The sequence below is a fragment of the Amblyomma americanum genome, chromosome 7 (genome assembly GCF_052857255.1).
Source record: "Amblyomma americanum isolate KBUSLIRL-KWMA chromosome 7, ASM5285725v1, whole genome shotgun sequence".
NCBI lineage: Eukaryota > Metazoa > Arthropoda > Arachnida > Ixodida > Ixodidae > Amblyomma > Amblyomma americanum.
The window spans coordinates 79,061,557-79,079,608 of record NC_135503.1 but is presented as its reverse complement, the minus strand read 5'-3'; the positions used below and the strand labels follow the sequence as shown (position 1 = coordinate 79,079,608).

Here is an 18,052-nt window from a genome sequence, read left to right as displayed (position 1 = left end):
GGGCCCGAAGGCCGCCGAGCCTACTAGCCCTAACGCTAGGCTGAGCGGTCCGGCGTGGTCGGAGCATCAAAGTCCAATAAAACCCGAGCAAGTGAACCCACCTCAGAGAGAATGGTATCCTCTTCGGTCGCTGAAAGTTCCGATTGACGAATCCGACGAGAGTTTGGGTCGTGGGCGAAAGTCAAAGCGGGTGATAGAGATTTTCGACGGAGCCCATGCGGAGCTTGTCCGATCGGCTCGACCGCTCGCAGCGCCCCCCATTGCAATAGAGTAAGGTGTCGTTACATCACGTGGTCATCCTTGTGACGCAGTCCGAACCTACGACGTACTAAAGAGTACAGGCACCTCGCTCGAAAGGAAGGATCGATGAGAAACAAAAACTTTATTCAAGCGAAAGAAAAAGCACTGCCTGTAGAAAAAAAAACTAGGCCTCTGCCTGGGTCTCTTCGAACTCTCCCTCATCATCAGCGGTGGCCTCCTGGTACTGTTGGTATTCGGACACCAGGTCGTTCATGTTGGACTCTGCCTCAGTGAACTCCAACTCGTCCATGCCCTCTCCGGTGTACCAGTGCAGAAAGGCTTTGCGGCGGAACATAGCTGCACAAAAAAAAATATATCAAGCAGGCGGGGTCACACTACATCAAATACGTCGATTCACACAAGAGGCACAAACGAGCTTTAATAAAAGAATTTGCTTTTGAGAACCATCTTCAAATGACAGACGTAGTTACCGGTAAACTGTTCGGAGATTCGCTTGAAAAGCTCTTGAATGGCTGCGCTGTTCCCAATGAAAGTAGCCGACATTTTCAGACCTCGAGGCGGTATGTCACAGACTGCAGTCTTGACGTTGTTCGGTATCCATTCGACGAACGAGCCAGAGTGCTTGTTCTGGATCTGTAGCATCTGGTCATCCACTTCCCGCATGCTCATTCGGCCTCTGAAGACTGCAGCCACTGTCAAGTAACGGCCATGGCGGGGGTCGCAAGCAGCCATCATGTTTTTGGCATCGAACATCTGTTGCGTCAGTTCCGGCACTGTCAAAGCCCGGTACTGCTGGCTGCCTCGGGAAGTGAGCGGAGCGAAGCCAGTCATAAAGAAGTGGAGGCGCGGGAAGGGCACCATGTTCAGGGCCAGTTTGCGAAGATCAGCATTCAGCTGTCCAGGAAACCTGAAAGAGCAGTGAAGAGCCTTGATAAATGTGTACATAAATGCATATAAAGGAGAATTCCGATTGCGTAAGTAGGCTGAGATATATATTCGCATATTACAAAAGTCATTAAGAGGTTGATGCTCGTGCAGCAACATAACCATATAAAATGGCTTGATGTTGCACAGCGGGTTTTTTAGAATATTGCATGGAATATTGCGGTATTCCGGTATTCAGAAATTTCGTGCAAACGATTTGGATGTGCTCGAAACCTACCACAAAAAATTGCACTGATTTTCTGCCTGTTCGGAGTCTATAGAATACTGGTCGGCCAAATATTCCATTATTCCGACAACACTGCTCAATTTAGGAGGTACTTCAACGGACTTTAAAGTTGCTTACGAGGCGCGAATATCTTGAACCAAATTGCCTTGGACCACAGTCGCAATTTCATTTAATTTTTTTCCTTGACTTTTCCAAAGCGTTCGAGCGGGTTTCGCACCAAAAATTTATATACAAACAAAAGGATTTAATTGGCGATGGTCCCGTCCCACAATGGATCAGCAGTTTGTTGTCTGAACGTTACCAATTTGTCCAATTCGACGGAAATACCTCCGACATTATTCCCGTTTTATCTGGTGTCCCCCAAGGATCTGTACTGGCGCCTATTTTATTTTTGCTATTTATTAATGACATAACTAACGAAAATTAAGTACAGATGAGACTGTTTGTAGACGATTGCGTTCTTTATCATAAAATTCAACATCAATCTGACCAGATCAAACTAAATAGCGCTTTGCATGAAGTTTTTCAGTGGTGCCATGATTGGAGTATGGTCATTAACAAAGGCAGGAGTGTTTCTATGTCCGTCACAAAGAAAAAAAATCCGCTTAAGTTCACTTATGGTTCTGAGCACTGCGCTACGAACTGTTACGGAATACCGATATCTTCTGGGCATCCTTATCTCATCCGACCTGAAGTGGACAACGCACGTTCAGTATATAGCAATTAAGGCAATGAACAAACTGCTTTTCCTGAAAGGTTCCTTAGAAAACTCCCGAAATAAAGCTTCTGGCATACACTACGCTTATCCGCCCGGTATTAGAATATGCTAACATTACACGGTTCCCTTATACAAGTAGTACTGTAGCCGCACTGGAAAGTATGCAGCGAAAAGCTGCGCAATTTATCTATAACCAGTAAAGACGCACAGATTCACCTTCTGAACTTTTGCATCGCGCAGGACTTCTGCCTTTATCTATCCGATCAAAACTGCACCGCTTGAAATTCTTCTAGTTTCTTCTGCACAATTCATTTAAGCTTAACTCTGAAGACTTCGTCAATATAAGCCACTCCAGAATCACCCGCCGTAAACATCCTCAAACACGTGATGAATTTTTTTGTTGCAATAACACATTCTATTTTTCTTTTTTTTCGCGAGAAGAGCGCAAATGGAATGCACTTGACGCTTCAAATTGTAATGCAGCCAACAGTCCTCAAATTTATGGAGCTTGCCGAGCTGTGTATATTGCCACAAAACTGACTAAACATTGTTAAAATGTTTGTGATATAAACTTTGTTCTGTATAACTGATTACCTCGAATTTGTTAGTTCTTGTCTTGCTTTAACTAGACCCATCCTTTTCATGTACAACTGCTTACTGTTCTATAACTGTTTTATCTGGAAGGTATGCATTTTCTGAAGTGCCCTCGCCCCTGTAAAAACTCCGCTTGGGGTTACAGTATATCGAAATAAAAGAAAAATAAAAAAAATAAAATATATATTATGACAAAGTGCAGTTTGAGCCATTTAAATTAATAAGAAAAGAACCACACCGGCAATACTACTGTATCGCGGGTATCAGTTAAAACGGCAAAAATAAGATGCGAAGCCATTCAGGCAACTGCGGATGCCTTCACGCGGCCGACGGGCGCCAACGCTGTCGCTCAACAACATAGCTAAGTTCCCCCCTTACCATCTAGGGGATCCAGCCTAGTTCGTCCACTTCCTGCATATATACGGCCTCTTCTAGAAACATTCGCACCTTACGCGACAACCTGCCTTGTAGTCGTTGCTGCAAACCTTCGAAAATAAATGGCAAGCCCCTCACGATGTGTGAACCGTATGTCTCCTCGGATTATGCGCACACACTCTGCCACGCTGCTCTCAGAAAAAAAAAAATACTTTTCGACAACGATGCATAACTCTTGCTGAAAACCCAGCAGAATTTAGCGTAAGTGAATTATCAAGCAGATTTCTCGAATTCATTTGGAATGGACCAATATAGTCCCTTCCAACCGTCGACATCCGATGAGATGACTGCGGCAACTTCATTGACCCTCTGCCCTGTAGCGTAGTACCCCATGGAAGCGAAGTTAATAGTCGGAAAGACCCTTCTACGATTATACCTCCATTAATTGTAATCATAGGCATAGATATTGGATTTATGGCAGACCTTGCTAAAGTAATCTTGTACTACAATAAGACCAGCCACGGTACGACAACTGCCTGCCGTCCACAGGCCAGCATACTGACGCAACGCTTACAACATAATCGTCAGCATGCTAGCCTTCTACGCTGACACTGAAGCACCTGTATAGATCTGCGCAGGTCTGCAAGATATGTAACACCATCGTGCTGCCCTTCGCCACGCGGAGTGATCGTACGGATGTAACGCTGCCAGGTTCCCGGTCATGCCGTAGTTTTCCTACTAGAAATTTGGCTACTTTACTGTCCAAAAAACAACTCGCTTTTCGGAGAATCTGCTTGCTTGCAAGCCTGACTATCGCCTCGCGGAGAACTGTAGTGAAAGGGTGTGCGCCTGTCCTGAGACATGCACGACTTACATAGTTGTCCCCATAACAGACTCTGGGTCTGTACACCTATGCAGCTGTTTGTTTTTCGAATTTTGGACCAATGATAATATCGCGCTTGTGCTGCCGCGGTGGCACAGTGGTTATGGCGCTCGGCTGCTGGGACGAAAGACGCGGATCTGATCCCGGCCGCGGAAGTCGAATTTCGATGGAGGCGAAATTCTGGAGGCCCGTGTGCTGCGCGATGTCGGTGCACGTCAAAGAAACCCAGGTGGACGAAATTTCCGCAACCCTTCACTACGGCGTCTCTCATAGCCTGAGTCGTTTTGGGACGTTAAACCCTCATCAAACAAACCAAACCATGTTGCGCTTGTACACACGCGGAAGCTGAGCACTCACCGAAGGCATGTGGTCACACCAGACATAGTTGCGGAGACCAAGTGGTTGAGGTCTCCGTACGTTGGAGTAGTGAGCTTCAGCGTCCGGAAGCAGATGTCATAGAGCGCCTCGTTGTCGATGCAGAAGGTCTCGTCGGTGTTCTCCACAAGCTGATGCACAGAAAGGGTAGCATTGTAGGGCTCGACGACGGTGTCCGAAACCTACAGAAAACGGCAGAAGGACCGCGATTACCAGGTGCAGGCAAGCAATAATTCAAACTCTACGAAAACAAAAAAGCAAAAGAGCAAAAAGATAACATATTTGATGTAAAGCTTCGGTCACTGTTACCGTGAACACGCGAGCGAATTCAGTTCGATGTTATTCTGATACATTCTTGCGCGATTCGAGCGATCTTCACCGCTATTAAGAAAACGAAAGTAGCAGATGACGCGATACAACAACACGCGCCACGAAAGGTGTAAATGACGTGGTGCACAGGAAGGAGATGAACCCCTGTTCGTGCTGACGCCGATCAGCGCTGTAGCACAACGACGTCTAAATTTGTTCTGATGGGTATCGTCACACACCTTTGGAGAGGGCACTACACTGTAGGTGTTCATGATGCGATCGGGGTACTCTTCACGGATCTTCGAGATGAGCAGTGTGCCCATGCCAGATCCAGTACCTCCGCCCAAGGAGTGGGTCAGCTGGAATCCCTGCAGGCAGTCGCAGGACTCCGCTTCCTTGCGCACGACGTCGAGCACCGAGTCCACCAGTTCGGCACCCTCGGTGTAGTGGCCCTTAGCCCAGTTGTTGCCCGCACCTCCCTGACCTTAAGGGGGAGCATTGTCAGAGGCGTACACTTGTGCAAAGTCTATTATGAAGGAAATCAGTTCTAGAATATGCAATTAAGGAAAGCAATGCACTGGGCGAAATGCACACAGCAGCCTGGAACGCGGAAAAAACTAGACTTATGCTTTGTGGTGGACGTAGCGAGTAGAGGGATAAGCAACGCACAACACAGTAGAAGTTAACAGCTTGCGCAAGTTTACGATAATGTGGCGTCTGAAAGAAGTTGAAAATATATGTTCACGCCTGCAAACAATTCAACAAGTCATGGCTTGTATTGTACTCGGCTACAGAACCCAATCTCTCCAGCGAGTCACTATGTAAACGGGTGACAAATGACGTGAACACCGGGGCGGGAGAACCGCCACCTGTGCTCATATCCTGTATTATATCTGCCTGTAATCTTTTGATATATGCCGGATTGTCCCCGCAGAGGGCCACCTTCCTTGTGTGATGCGCCACCTATCCGTTTTGCTGAGTGATGTGGTGTTGTGTCAAAGGCGGATGGAAGCTTTTGTAGCGATTGCTACGCTAGGGTATAGCCGGCCCATTTCGGGTAAGCGTGTCTAGTCACTACTGCTAATGAGCCACTAGTTGCACCGAGCCATAGGTGTTCCGCCGCTGCGCCGCGCCGAACCTTTCCTAAAAATTGGATTTTCAATTTGCTCTTTCTGTTTTTTTTCTTTCCATCCCTCCTTTATCCCTTCCATTATGGGCCGGTTCTAGTGTCCACCGAGACATATGAGACAGTTACCGCGCCATTTCTTTTCCTCAAAACCAAACAAAACAAGTGAGCCGCCGGCGCTCATTTGGTTCATTAGTGTTTACAACGTAGAAGCCGTTCATTTTTACGAAAGGAAACGCGCACAAGTGGCTCCCTGGGTCAGTGGACACCTCACTTTCGCTTTTGTGTTACGTGGCGTTCGCATCCAACTGCAAAAACGTAATTTGGATTAGTTCAGTTAATCCAGGATATACAAAGCGAAAGTTGTCGGCGTTCACTGTGTTCTTCGGCGCTGACAATGTTCAAGACGGCATTGGTTTTGAACAAATGAAGGGCGCATAACTGGCTGCCTCGGTACGCGGACGCCGCATTCGTGCTTTGACGCATGTGGCAGTGGTGAGAGAGAGATGTGGCCTGAATGCGATAGTGCTGACAGCGTTCTGTCTGACATGCGGCAGTAAAGCAATGGCTTGGCCGCAGCGTTCGTTTGTTATCAATATCTCGCGATCAACCATTAATTGCATGCCACGTCCCAGGGTGACAGGGAGGGCGCGCTGCCTATACACTGTGGGGAACGCAATCAAAGCAGTCTTTTGCAGTAGACACCAACGCCACGTACATGAAAGCGAGATTTAGGTCTCCACTAACCCACGGAGCCGGTTGTGCGCCGCGGTGGCTCAGGGGTTAGGGCGCTCTGCTACTGATTCGGAGCTCTGGAGCACTAGGGCATATAATCAGGCTTGCGATGATTAAATGCCCACTAGATGCACGCGAATGTCCGGACCCCGTAGAGTATCTGTTACGGGTCCAAATGGACTTATTTTTGGAAATGTGGCGGAAAGTTTGAAGGATGCTTCACTCCCGACATCGGTTGGCCCGGTATTGCACTATCTCCGGGTTCGGCTTTGTTTTTACCGCGTCTTTACTATCCTGTCTTTCTATTCCATCTTTCAACTCTCCTACTACCTGCACGTGGTAGCGATTGTGGCTCGGCTACAGCCAGTGAGCTGGCCTGTGCACTTTCCTTTTCTTTCTTCCTGGCAACAACAGACAGACAGATCCGGAGCTCCTGGTTCGAACCCGACCGCGGCGGCTGCGTTTTTATGGTAGAAAAACGCTAAGGCGCCCGTGTGCTGTGCGAGGTCAGTGCACGTTAAAGATCCCCAGGAGGTTTAAATTATTCCGTAGCCCTCAACTACGGCACCTTTTTCTTCATTTCTTCTTTCACTCCCTCGTTTATTCCTTCCCTGACGACGCGGTTCAGGTCTCCAACGATATTCGAGACGGATACTGCGCTATTTTCTTTCCCCCAAAACCAATTATTATCTTTATTATTACGCCTATCATTTCGTGAAAATGAACGGCCTTTTCAAAGTTGTCAACGCCAATGAACTATGAACACCGTCGGCTGACTAGTTTTGTTTGGTTTATGAGGAAAGGAATTGGGTCAGTATCCGTCTCGCATATCTCGGTGGACACCCGAACCGCGCCGTAAAGTAAGGGGTAAAGGAGACAGGGAAAGAAGAAAGAGAAAACTCAAAATTGAAAGTTGGATTTTGAGGAAAGGCGTGGCACTGCGCAGCGGCGCAACACATGTGGCTCGGTGCTACTAGTGGCGCAAGCACAGTGGTGACTAGGGAGCGAAAGAGAGAGAGAGAAATATACGCGGTGTGTCGCGCGTTGTGACGTTGTGTGCTTCCTCGGAGCACCGCCACGGCGAAATCGCAATTTTGTGGCCAGTAAAGCTTTCGTTTTAAAACCCCCTTTGATTGCCTTCCGCACTTTGTAAATGCAGCGCGTCCACCCTGCATCTGTCTCAGGTGGCAGTTGATGATCGCGACAGGTTGATCACCCAATGAACGCTGCGTCCTATTGCTGCAGTGCCACGTGTCTACCACGAAGTTTTCAGTGCTAATGTATGCAGCCCACTTCTCCACCATCGTCACGTAGCTCGAAGGGCGAGCGAAGCGTCCACTGACCCGGGGAGCCAGTTTACGCACTTCCTTAAGCGTCTATAACGGTGTCCACGCCAATGAACACATTGAACGCAGACAGCTTTTGCATTGTATATCCTCGATTAATGGAGCTTACAATTGCTTTTTGGGGAAAGGAAATGGCGCAGTATCTGTCTCATATATCGGCGGAAGGCATAAAGGCAGGAGTGAAATAAGAAAGGAAGAAAAAGGTGCCGTGGTGGAGGGCGCCGGAATAATTTCGATAACATCGGGATCTTTAACGTGCACCGACATCGCACAGCGGCAGTGCGAGAAAAAAGATAGGCTTCCTTCATGACTTTCAAGGATTGGCTACAAGTGCTACTTAAGGAGTTACCAGTAAATCTGGAAAAATAACATGTTTCATAACTGTACATATATGCAAGCTATCCTCAAATTGTTTACCTCAATACCGCACCTGTGGCCTAGTGGTTTGAGCAACCGCCTCGCATGCGGGAAGTCCAGGGTTCGGTGCCCAGTGCCGCTGGGTACCCACCAGTGATATAATAGGCACAATCTTCCCCGTGCCTGATGCTCAGATTTTTTACAGTGAAATGCTTCGGAAATGGGTCTCTGACCCCATCTTACGTTTTATTTTCATTTTATTTTTGAGATGGCGCATGTGTTGCCTCTCTCGTTGTATGCTCTTTTCACGGCGCACTATATTCTTCATGAACCGCCAAATTTGCGTCTCAATCTTGGTGGACTGGGTTTCGCAAGGAATTGATGAGAATGCCCATAGTTCAAACTAGAAGTACTTGATTCCGTGGCTGTATTAAACTGACTGCCACTCAGACTGGATTATATTTAGCGAGGATTCGCTATGCGTACAGAGATGTGCGTACAAATTTAGCCAGTTGTGCTCTTTTAAGATTAGACTATACTGTGCGATCTTGTGGGTGTGGTTATGTAGTAGGTTTTAAGCCGAGCAGCCCCTTACCAAACACAAAGTTGTCCGGCCGGAAGAGTTGTCCAAAGGGTCCCGAGCGGACGGCGTCCATTGTTCCCGGCTCCAGGTCAACCAGGATGGCCCGAGGCACGTATTTACCTCCTCAAACAAAAAACAAATATCACTTAGGGGCAACAAACATACCGTACAGTTATTAAAAGTACCTGCGTCACAACAAAGCCAGTTAAAGAAGCAATGAAAATAGAGCGCGCCAACTGAAGATGTCATAGCAAAATAAAAGCGGCACTACTAGGACCTTGCGCCACCTCCCGGTTTTTAAATAGCAGATCCAATTATGTTTAATCAAGGATTTCAATAACTTTCAGCAGAAAAACAGAAAATGAAATGTTGATAGAAAATTTGAGTTGGATCAAAATGATGTTACTACATTAACGTCCTGTTGCAACTCCTGTAGCGATTATGTTCCGTATTACGAAACTTACAGTGTAGTATATGGGATTAACTTTCCGAATACTGTACATGGGCTGTGATCAACGCGGTAGTGCAGGCCTCTGGATAAATTTGCACTACCTGGGATTGATTTACGTGCAATAAGATCGCAGAACACACGGCTCTTTAGAACCTCGCCTCCATAGAAATCCGTCTACCGAATCATAGATTTCATGATCGAGCCCCTTCCAAATGAAGCACAGGGGCGGTATTAATAGCAAACATAGAGTTAAAAACGCCTTACAAACTCACTGCAGCAAGAGGAAACGTTGGAGAGGGGAGACTTACAAGGTCCTTGTCAAACCTGACGAGGGAATTCAGAACTCGGGTTCATACCCGACCGCGCCGGTTGCGTTTTTATGGAGGCAATACGCTAAGGCGCCTGTGTGCTGTGCGATATCAGTGCACGTTAAAAACCCACAGGTGGTCGAAATTCTTCCGGAGCCCTCTACTACGGCACCTCTCTCTTCCTTTCTTCTTTCACTCCCTCCTTTATCCCTTCCCATACGGCGCGGTTCACGTGTCCGCCGATATAAGAGACACACTGCGCCATTTCCTTTCCCCCAAAACCAATTATTATTATTCAGAACTCATTCCCGTTGTTAACATTCATTGCCTATGAGAAAAAAAGCCTTTGATAAAGAACGTTCAAACTAATCCCTGCGGGACTTCTGGCAATGCAACCTGAAAAGCTGCAATGGCCTAACATAACATGCCGCAAGCAGAAGAGGCCACTACACGTTGCACTGTAATCTAACTAAAAATGCGCGATCGGTTGTACAATTAAAAGCTCAAAGATCAAAGGCCTGCCGTTGAAGAAGCTCCATTGAGAGTCAAGATAACAGCTTAACACCACAAACAGCGCTGTTAAGACAGGACCGAGAATATGAGACACCCATACACACAGCATTCGGTTTTGTCTTTCGCTTGCTGTTTTTGATGAAGTCATCTGCCAACCGGCCCGGCAAATTTCCGTAATGCTTAGCAGCGCGAAACAGCCTCAAGGCAAGTTCAACGCGACGGGCAAGCTTCAAAGTGAAATTATCAACCGAAACACGGCCAGACGCCTACCGGAGGCCTCATTGTAGTAGACATTGATGCGCTCCAACTGGAGGTCCGAATCGCCATGGTACGCCCCGCTTGGATCGATGCCGTGCTCATCAGAAATCACCTCCCAAAACTGCAGACGGGAAACGATATCAGTAATCAGAGTGGCGTAACATCGCGCAGTGGCGACAGTCAAAGCATATTAACAGGCTGGAATTCACAGCGAAAGCAACATAACTGCTACAGTTACACGTGTCAACTGGTGTTTGTAGTCAACTCATTACTGCCATCCATTCTCACGCGTCATGTGTTTTGCTGATGGCGGAAAGCCGGCAGGACCTAAGACCACTTGAGGCTTTTGAATTACGTCATACGCGAAAACTAGGTCATACGAAAAAAAATTCCGGCAAAGAATCCTCCCCGATCGCTTTGCGGCAGTCATTTTCCATAAGACTGTTCCATGTCACCTCTCCGCCAAGACCGATTGTCTCGAATTTTCTTACAACCGGGAATAACGTCTGAGCTATATGGCATAAAACAACAAAAATATTATAACGCTCTCAAATTGCGAGCAGTAATTAAAAAGTGAGAGCGAGAACAGCCGTCAGGAATAATAGATTCGATGCACATTAGGGCACACTATTGTCCCACGCAAAAAGGCCACAACTTAGAACGAAAGCAGCACATCGGCTAAAAGCCGCGACTGCTTCACAGGTATTCTCTTTCGCCCGTATCCTGTAACGAGATTCTAGAACGCGGCGTTTAGGACGAAACGTAATCGCCAACGTGAAACGCGCCGGGACAAGCACTGGGACCGAATGGCTATCGCGATCCTTTGAGCAGTGAAATAACCCACAAGGTGGTATAGGTGCCTTACCTTCGCCCCAATCTGGTTGCCACACTGGCCTGTCTGGATATGGACTATCTCGCGCATGATGGATGCCACTCCGAGACTCAGCTGTCAAGATGCCGACTGGCTGCCCGGGTCAAGGGTCCACTTAGTCGTAGTCTTGCGCCGAATCAACGCTCACTTCTTCCTCAACAGTACATGCTCCTATGTGTACGCGTGTCAACTCAATAGCACCTAAGAAAGTGCCACAGCCTGTTGCTGCCATGGTAAATGCGTATCTGAGCTCATATATAAGACCTTCAGTTCACGTACCGGATGCCGTGCAAATAATATGCGCCGTACAACGCGTACTCTTTCTCGTTTCGGAAGGCATCCGACCGAACGGGGCTCACTCAACTGGCTGCAGGGGCAAACTCGGCTGCTTCTGCTTTCTTTTCTCGGTGTTCGAAATTAGTTTCACTCGAAGGAACTCCGCCTGCATTCTTGAGCATCTTTTTCCATTTTTGTAACTTTTCGACTCGTGCACGTGCGGTCGGTTCTAAAATTTGAATCCAACCGAAAGATTGTAAGACTTTGATTCATCATCATCATCAGCAGCAGCAGCCTGACTGTAGCCCGCAGAGGTTGGAGACCTTAGTCCATGGCCTCATTAGCTTTTCCAATCGGGTTTGCCTGGTTGATCAGTCTGCGCTGGTCATCCTGGTGTGTGCTCTCGTAACAGCGGCTTCCCATTGGAAGGGAGGGGTTGGATGTGGGTATGGGAGGTTGGGTTTGGGGTTTGGCGGGTCATTATCATCATCGTCGTCTTCAGCCTGACTACGCCCACTGCAAGGCAAAGGCTTCTCCCATGCCTCTCCAATTATCCTTGTCCTTTGCCAGCTGCGCCCACCTTATGCCTGCAAACTTAATCTCATTCGCCCACCTAACCTTCTGCCAAACGTTGCCAGGTTGAGACTGGGTGATGATGTGCCAATATATGCCTGGTGAACAGCAAGCTATTAACACAGACAATTTGCGCAGAATTTGTTCATTCTGGCAGTGATTTTACTAGGTGTAATGTTCGATACTTTTGATGGATCATGGAATGCTTTAGTAAATGTGGATTCACAATACAGGCCTCTTGCCGTTCCTTGGTCCGGGCGGCGTACTGCTTTCGGTGCGTTAGGTATGCACACTGCCCGCGGAAATTTGTCTGATGTTGGTGAACGTAGCACGGCGACAGGCCGTGCGTATACCTAATCCACTTACAGCCGTTTACTCCGACCTCCAGTATCACAGGTGCTGATAACAGGATTAGACATGCGCATGACCTTTCACTGTGCGACGTTCACCAACATGGCAGCCAAAGATCCGGGGTCCGCCGTCAGAAAAAAGGATATCGGAATTTCTGCTGGAGGAAAAACGCTAAGGCGCCCGTGTGCTGTGCGATGTCAGTGCACGTTAAAGATCCCCAGGTGGGCGACATTATTCCGGAGCCCTCCACTACGGCACCTCTTTCTTCCTTTCTTCTTTCATTCACTTCTTTACCCTTTCCTTATGGCGCGGTTCAGGTGTCCAACGATATTTTAGACAGATACTGCGCCTTTTGCTTTCCCCCAAAAAACCAATTATATTTCTGCTGGATGCTGGATATTTCTGCTGTCTTGACTTATGCTTATCGAGATGCCTTTCAGCTTGCCACAGTTTTGCATCACAGACTGTTTTTCCTGCAAATCATAAAAATGCATGATTACCGGCCGATTACTACCGTCTTTTTTCTTGCCAATACGATTAATTTTGTCGATCGAGTTCACTTGTACTCCCAAGGTTCCTTTGAATACATTCTCAATAACAGCTTGTTTCAGGTCGCTGTCTGATTCACCCTTGTCCTCATCGATACCAAAAACCAAGAGGTTATTGGATCGGCTTCTATTTTCATATTCTACCAACTTATCCGCCTGATGACGAACAAGGGACTCTAGGCTTTGTACTCGCTTGTTCAATTCTGCTATCACGGTAAGTGTAGCGGTCATTTTTTCGCATTTATCTTTCATATCGGTCATTTCAGCTCCTAATGCATCCATTTTAGCATCTGATGAAGCCTGATTATCAATGATTAATTGCAACATTTCTGCGGTTTTGGGCCCAGGATTTTCTTCAACATCTCCTGAAACCAACAGTGTCAACACCATAGACCAAGAGTCAACCAAAAAATTCAGGTAGCTGCGAGGGCACGGCAGGGCTAACAAAAAGCGGTTATCGCTTCTAAAAGTAGTAGCATTAGGCAAATAACGAACCTGCAACAGCAGTAACGTCCGCTTATACATGTCGCTAGGCCAGGTGCCGTGCCCTCTGAAGCCTCCCTCGCTGCGTGGCTCCTTTTGTAGCCGGTCCACTGATGACGTCACTGTCGTCGACGAAAGACGATCCACGAGCCGGATGCCATCAATCCCAAACTCTTGATAAGGCGTAAAGAAAAGCGGTGCCTCGTCCGGACTGCAGACTGTTGTAGCGTTGACGAAAATCCATGGCAAAACCTGCAACAGCAGTAACGTCCGCTTAGACATGTGGTCGCTAGGCCAGGTGCCGTGCCCTCTGAAGCCTCCCTCGCTGCGTGGCTCCTTTTGTAGCCGGTCCACTGATGACGTCACTGTCGTCGACGAAAGACGATCTACGAGCCGGATGCCATCAATCCCAAACTCTTGATAAGGCGTAAAGAAAAGCGGTGCCTCGTCTGGACTGCAGACCGATGTAGCGTTCACGAAAATCCATGGCAAAACCTGCAACAGCAGTAACGTCCGCTTAGACATGTCGCTAGGCCAGGTGCCGTGCCCTCTCTTCTCAATAACAGCTCCAGTTCCGGATTGCTAGCTCCAATGTAGGGTGGGAGGTCCTGGTCCACACTGTCGCCAATGTATGTCCTTCTGAGTTCCTCGAAAAACCCTTCTTCGGAGCCTTCAAAGATGTGTTTGATCTTTCGCTGAGTTACTTTTGCCTGCGTTTTAGTCTGCTCCGGGCACAGCAAGTGCCTAAGTATGTTCCACGTTTTGGGGAGGCTCATCTGTTTCTCCATGTCGTCACATCTCTGGAGCCAATTCTGTTCGCATACTTTGAAAGCCTGCTTCTCCATTTCCTTGTGTGTCTGTGTAGTCGCCTCCTAAGGTTCCTGTTCCATCTCTGTCCTTTCAGTCTCTTTTCCATGCTCTTCTTGGCTTCCCACATATGTAGTAGGCGCGAGTCCATCGGGGCAGGGGCATCTTCGTCCTCGATCGTTCGCGTATTATTCTTGACTCTCGTTCGTATTTCTTTGGTCCATTTCTCGATGTCTTGGATCGCGTCTTCAGGTTGTGACTGGGTTCCTTTGTTCCTGAATTTATCCCAATCAGTGATTCGCTGTGACCAATTCCTGTTCGACCCGAGTGTTTTGGCGAGGGAGAGGGTGTGACTTAGTATGTAATGATCGCTGCCCAGGTTACATCCGGTATTCCCCCACATAAACTCTTTTAAGTTTCTTGTGAACGTGCGGTCCGGCGATGTGTCCTTAGTGACACTGTTGCCGTCCCTGGTTGGGGAATTGGAGTCTGTGAGGAGAGTGAGATTGAGGTCGTGTGCATCCTCCCACAGCCTTCTGCCCTTAGCGTCTAGTTTGTCGTATCCCCAGTCTTGATGCTTGGCGTTAAAATCTCCCATAATAATTAGTGGGCACGTGCCAGCGGCTTGAATCGCTCTATTAAAGAGCGGCTTGAAGCGGTCCCTGTAGTTCCTTGGTGGGCTGTATACGTTAAGCATAAAGATGCTGGGGGCGTGTTTGTTACCAGTGACGATTTCCACCAGTACCGATTATATGTCTTGGAAGGATGTGTCGTGCCATATGGCCGTGATGTCCTTTCGAATTAGTGTAACTACCCTGGTGTCATCCCCTCTGTTGCTTGCATAGGCCTTGAAATGCCTCTGTTTTGGCCATTCTATATTTGTTTCTTGAAGTACGATGGCTAAAGGAACTTCGCCAAGAAAGGTAGTTTTCTAGCAGCGCTCTTTTTGTCTGTAACTCCTGCAGTTCCATTGTAGAATGGTTGTGGGGGTGCGAGTGCTTATCCTGAAACGTGGTGGGAGATTGTTGTTTACGTGACTAGCCATTATGGGCCTTCCACACGTACTGCCGCTCCACACCCGAGCTTTTCTTGGAGTCCCTTGATTTCGCTTGTCGTGCACTGCATTTGTGCATACATTGCTTCCATGGCCTGTCTCATTTCAGCCACGATACTTTCTAGCTTGTTGTTGATTCCTGTCATGGCGGCTTGAAATGGTACCTTCGTAACGAAGATGTCATCCATTTTTTCCGCGCATTTAAGCTTGCTAGGCGGGTACTGTGCCTCGTTGCGGCTCCCTGCCCCTTCTGTTAGCGGTGTTATTGTAGGTTGGGCAGTTTGTGACAGCGGTGTCTCTTTGAGCAGTGTGGCCGCGGTGTTTTTGGAGGTGTGCACTTCCTGTTTAAGTGTATGAGTGTCATAATGACATCATTATGTTCTTTTACTGATTCTCTGAGCTCGTGGTTTTCTTTATCTTTTGTATGTACTGGTTAGGCTGGGAGTCTCTCCTATCGAAGCTCACCGTCTTTCTTGAGGCCACAGGGGTCTCCGGGCGTTCTCTTGTTCTTGTCTGGCTGGGTGGAACTGGACTGGCCCACTATCTTCTTTTCCCTGGACGCGGACCGTGATCTGGACCTGTAAGTCGAACGAGAAGGGTAGGGGGACAGAGGTGGGAAGTGGTTTTGATCTGCTCCTGCTCCTGGCCTTCCTCTCCTGGGATGGTGTCTTGAGAATTGGCACTAATTTAAAATCTTCTTCTTTTGCTAGCATTTCCTCCGCAAGCTTCCTTTCCCAGAAATTCTTTACCAGGTACGGTGTTCGAAACATGGCCTTGCACGTCTTGTCGCCAAGGGGGTGCGCCTTGCCACACAGGGCGCATCGAGTCTCCTTGCAGCTGTGATCATTCTGAGGGTCTTTTTCACCGCAGTTTCTGCATCTCTTGATCGAGGTGGGTTTAGGGCACACGTCCATCCGGTGTCCCAGGTCCCCGCATCGATAGCAGACTTCGTAGCGTTTCCGGTACAGCAAACATCTCTCGTAGCAGCCGAAGAGCTTTATAGTCATTGGGACCCGCTCCTCTTGGAAGACGAGGAGGATCGTAATCGACTGGGGGCTGTCTTCTGACCGCGATGACTTTCGGGTTTATTCCCACACTTGCGTTAAACTCGAGTTCTGCTACCAGTTCGGCGTCGGAGACGCTGAGGTGGACGTTGTGAATCACTCCTTTTCTCCTGCTCTCCGGGATTGTCATATGTGCCTTGATTTCCGCCTTGCTTCCTTCTTCCGTGGTGATGGAAGTTGTTTGCTGGTATTTTTTCCGCCATTTTCTTGTCTTCAGTAGCGATTAAAAGGGTCTGCTGGGCTTCGTTGGGCGAGAGGATGTCCCTCCGAGCGTCTCCGTAGGAGATCCCAGTCTCCTTGCACACGTAGTACAACAGCCTGGCGGCTCCGAGCCTTCTGTCCGTCATCGGTGGCGTGCCAAAGATCTGCCACTACCTGACAGGTGCCCTCACTGTGGCGCTGCACCGGACATATGTGATATGCGGCACTTGTTGTGGACGTGCCCAGCGACGGCTGCTATCAGAAAACGGCTCCTCAGGGAGGTGGGCCTGCGGTGGAACCGCGAAAGTGACTTCGTGAAGTGGACAATGGACAACCGTTTCATTAACAACCTCTGCGACTACCTCAGCGCAACGGTTCTTCACGCCTTCTTTTAACTTTCAATCCCGTGCATTCCTTCCCCCCTTTCCTTTTTCCACTTATGCCTCATGGCACACTTCTCGAATAAAAAAAAAAAGAGCCTTGTGAGGGGAGCGAGGCCCCCTTGCGGTCGCAGAATTATAATAATAATAATTGGTTTTGGGGGGGAAAGGAAATGGCGCAGTATCTGTCTCATATATCGTTGGACACCTGAACCGCGCCGTAAGGGAAGGGTAAAGGAGGGAATGAAAGAAGAAAGGAAGCGAGAGGTGCCGTAGTGGAGGGCTCCGGAATAATTTCGACCATCTGGGGATCTGAGACATAAATGGTAATAGCGCTGCATATAGACGTACACAAGAAAGACTGACATGTCGGTCTTTCTTGTGTACGTCTATTTGCAGCGCTATTACCATTTCTGTCTCAAATAATGCACCATCTAGCCCAAACTGACGTTCTTCTAAACCATCTGGGGATCTTTAACGTGCACTGACATCGCACAGCACACGGGCGCCTTAGCGTTTTTCCTCCATAAAAACGCAGCCGCCACGGTCGGGTTCGAACCCGGGAGCTCCGGATCAGTAGTCGAGCGCCCTAACCACAGAGCCACCGCGGCGGGGCGCAGAATTATCCGCGTTGCGCCATCGGGGATGCGCACGTGCTGTTTTCCAACTGATTTTTCCGCCAGCTTCTTTTTCGCGGCGCGTTTGAAATGGTTCGGCCTCTGCTGCGTGGCGGCGCCACTGACTTCCGGTTGCCGCTCCTGGCGTTGCATTCGTGCAGCTTTTCCTCCTTTCTTGGCCTTATACCAGCCTTCTGGCTCGTAGTCTTCTTCCGCGGAGGTTCCCCCGACTTCCGCGTCCATTTCCGCTGCTTCGGACCAGCCCACCAGGGGCCCTACAGCGATTATTTTGGGCCCGAAGGCCGCCGAGCCTAATAGCGCTAACGCTAGGCTGAGCGGTCCGGCGTGGTCGGAGCCTCAAAGTCCAATAAAACCCGAGCAAGTGAACCCACCTCAGAGAGTATGGTATCCTCTTCGGTCGCTGAAAGTTCCGATTGACGAATCCGACGAGAGTTTGGGTCGTG

General features: G+C 48.5%; 1 protein-coding gene across 1 annotated transcript; it reads right to left on the bottom strand.

Annotated features, from left to right (window-relative positions):
• Positions 1-424: 424 nt before the first annotated feature.
• LOC144097262 (tubulin beta-4 chain-like) lies at positions 425-11,466 on the bottom strand. Its single transcript, XM_077630005.1, has 7 exons — positions 11,229-11,466; positions 10,376-10,484; positions 8,846-8,953; positions 4,926-5,170; positions 4,360-4,559; positions 732-1,168; positions 425-597 (listed from the first exon to the last, which is right to left on the bottom strand). Exons 1-7 carry the CDS (start codon positions 11,283-11,285, stop codon positions 425-427), a joined length of 1,329 nt encoding a protein of 442 aa, XP_077486131.1. The 5' UTR covers positions 11,286-11,466.
• Between the last annotated feature and the right edge of the window lie 6,586 nt (positions 11,467-18,052).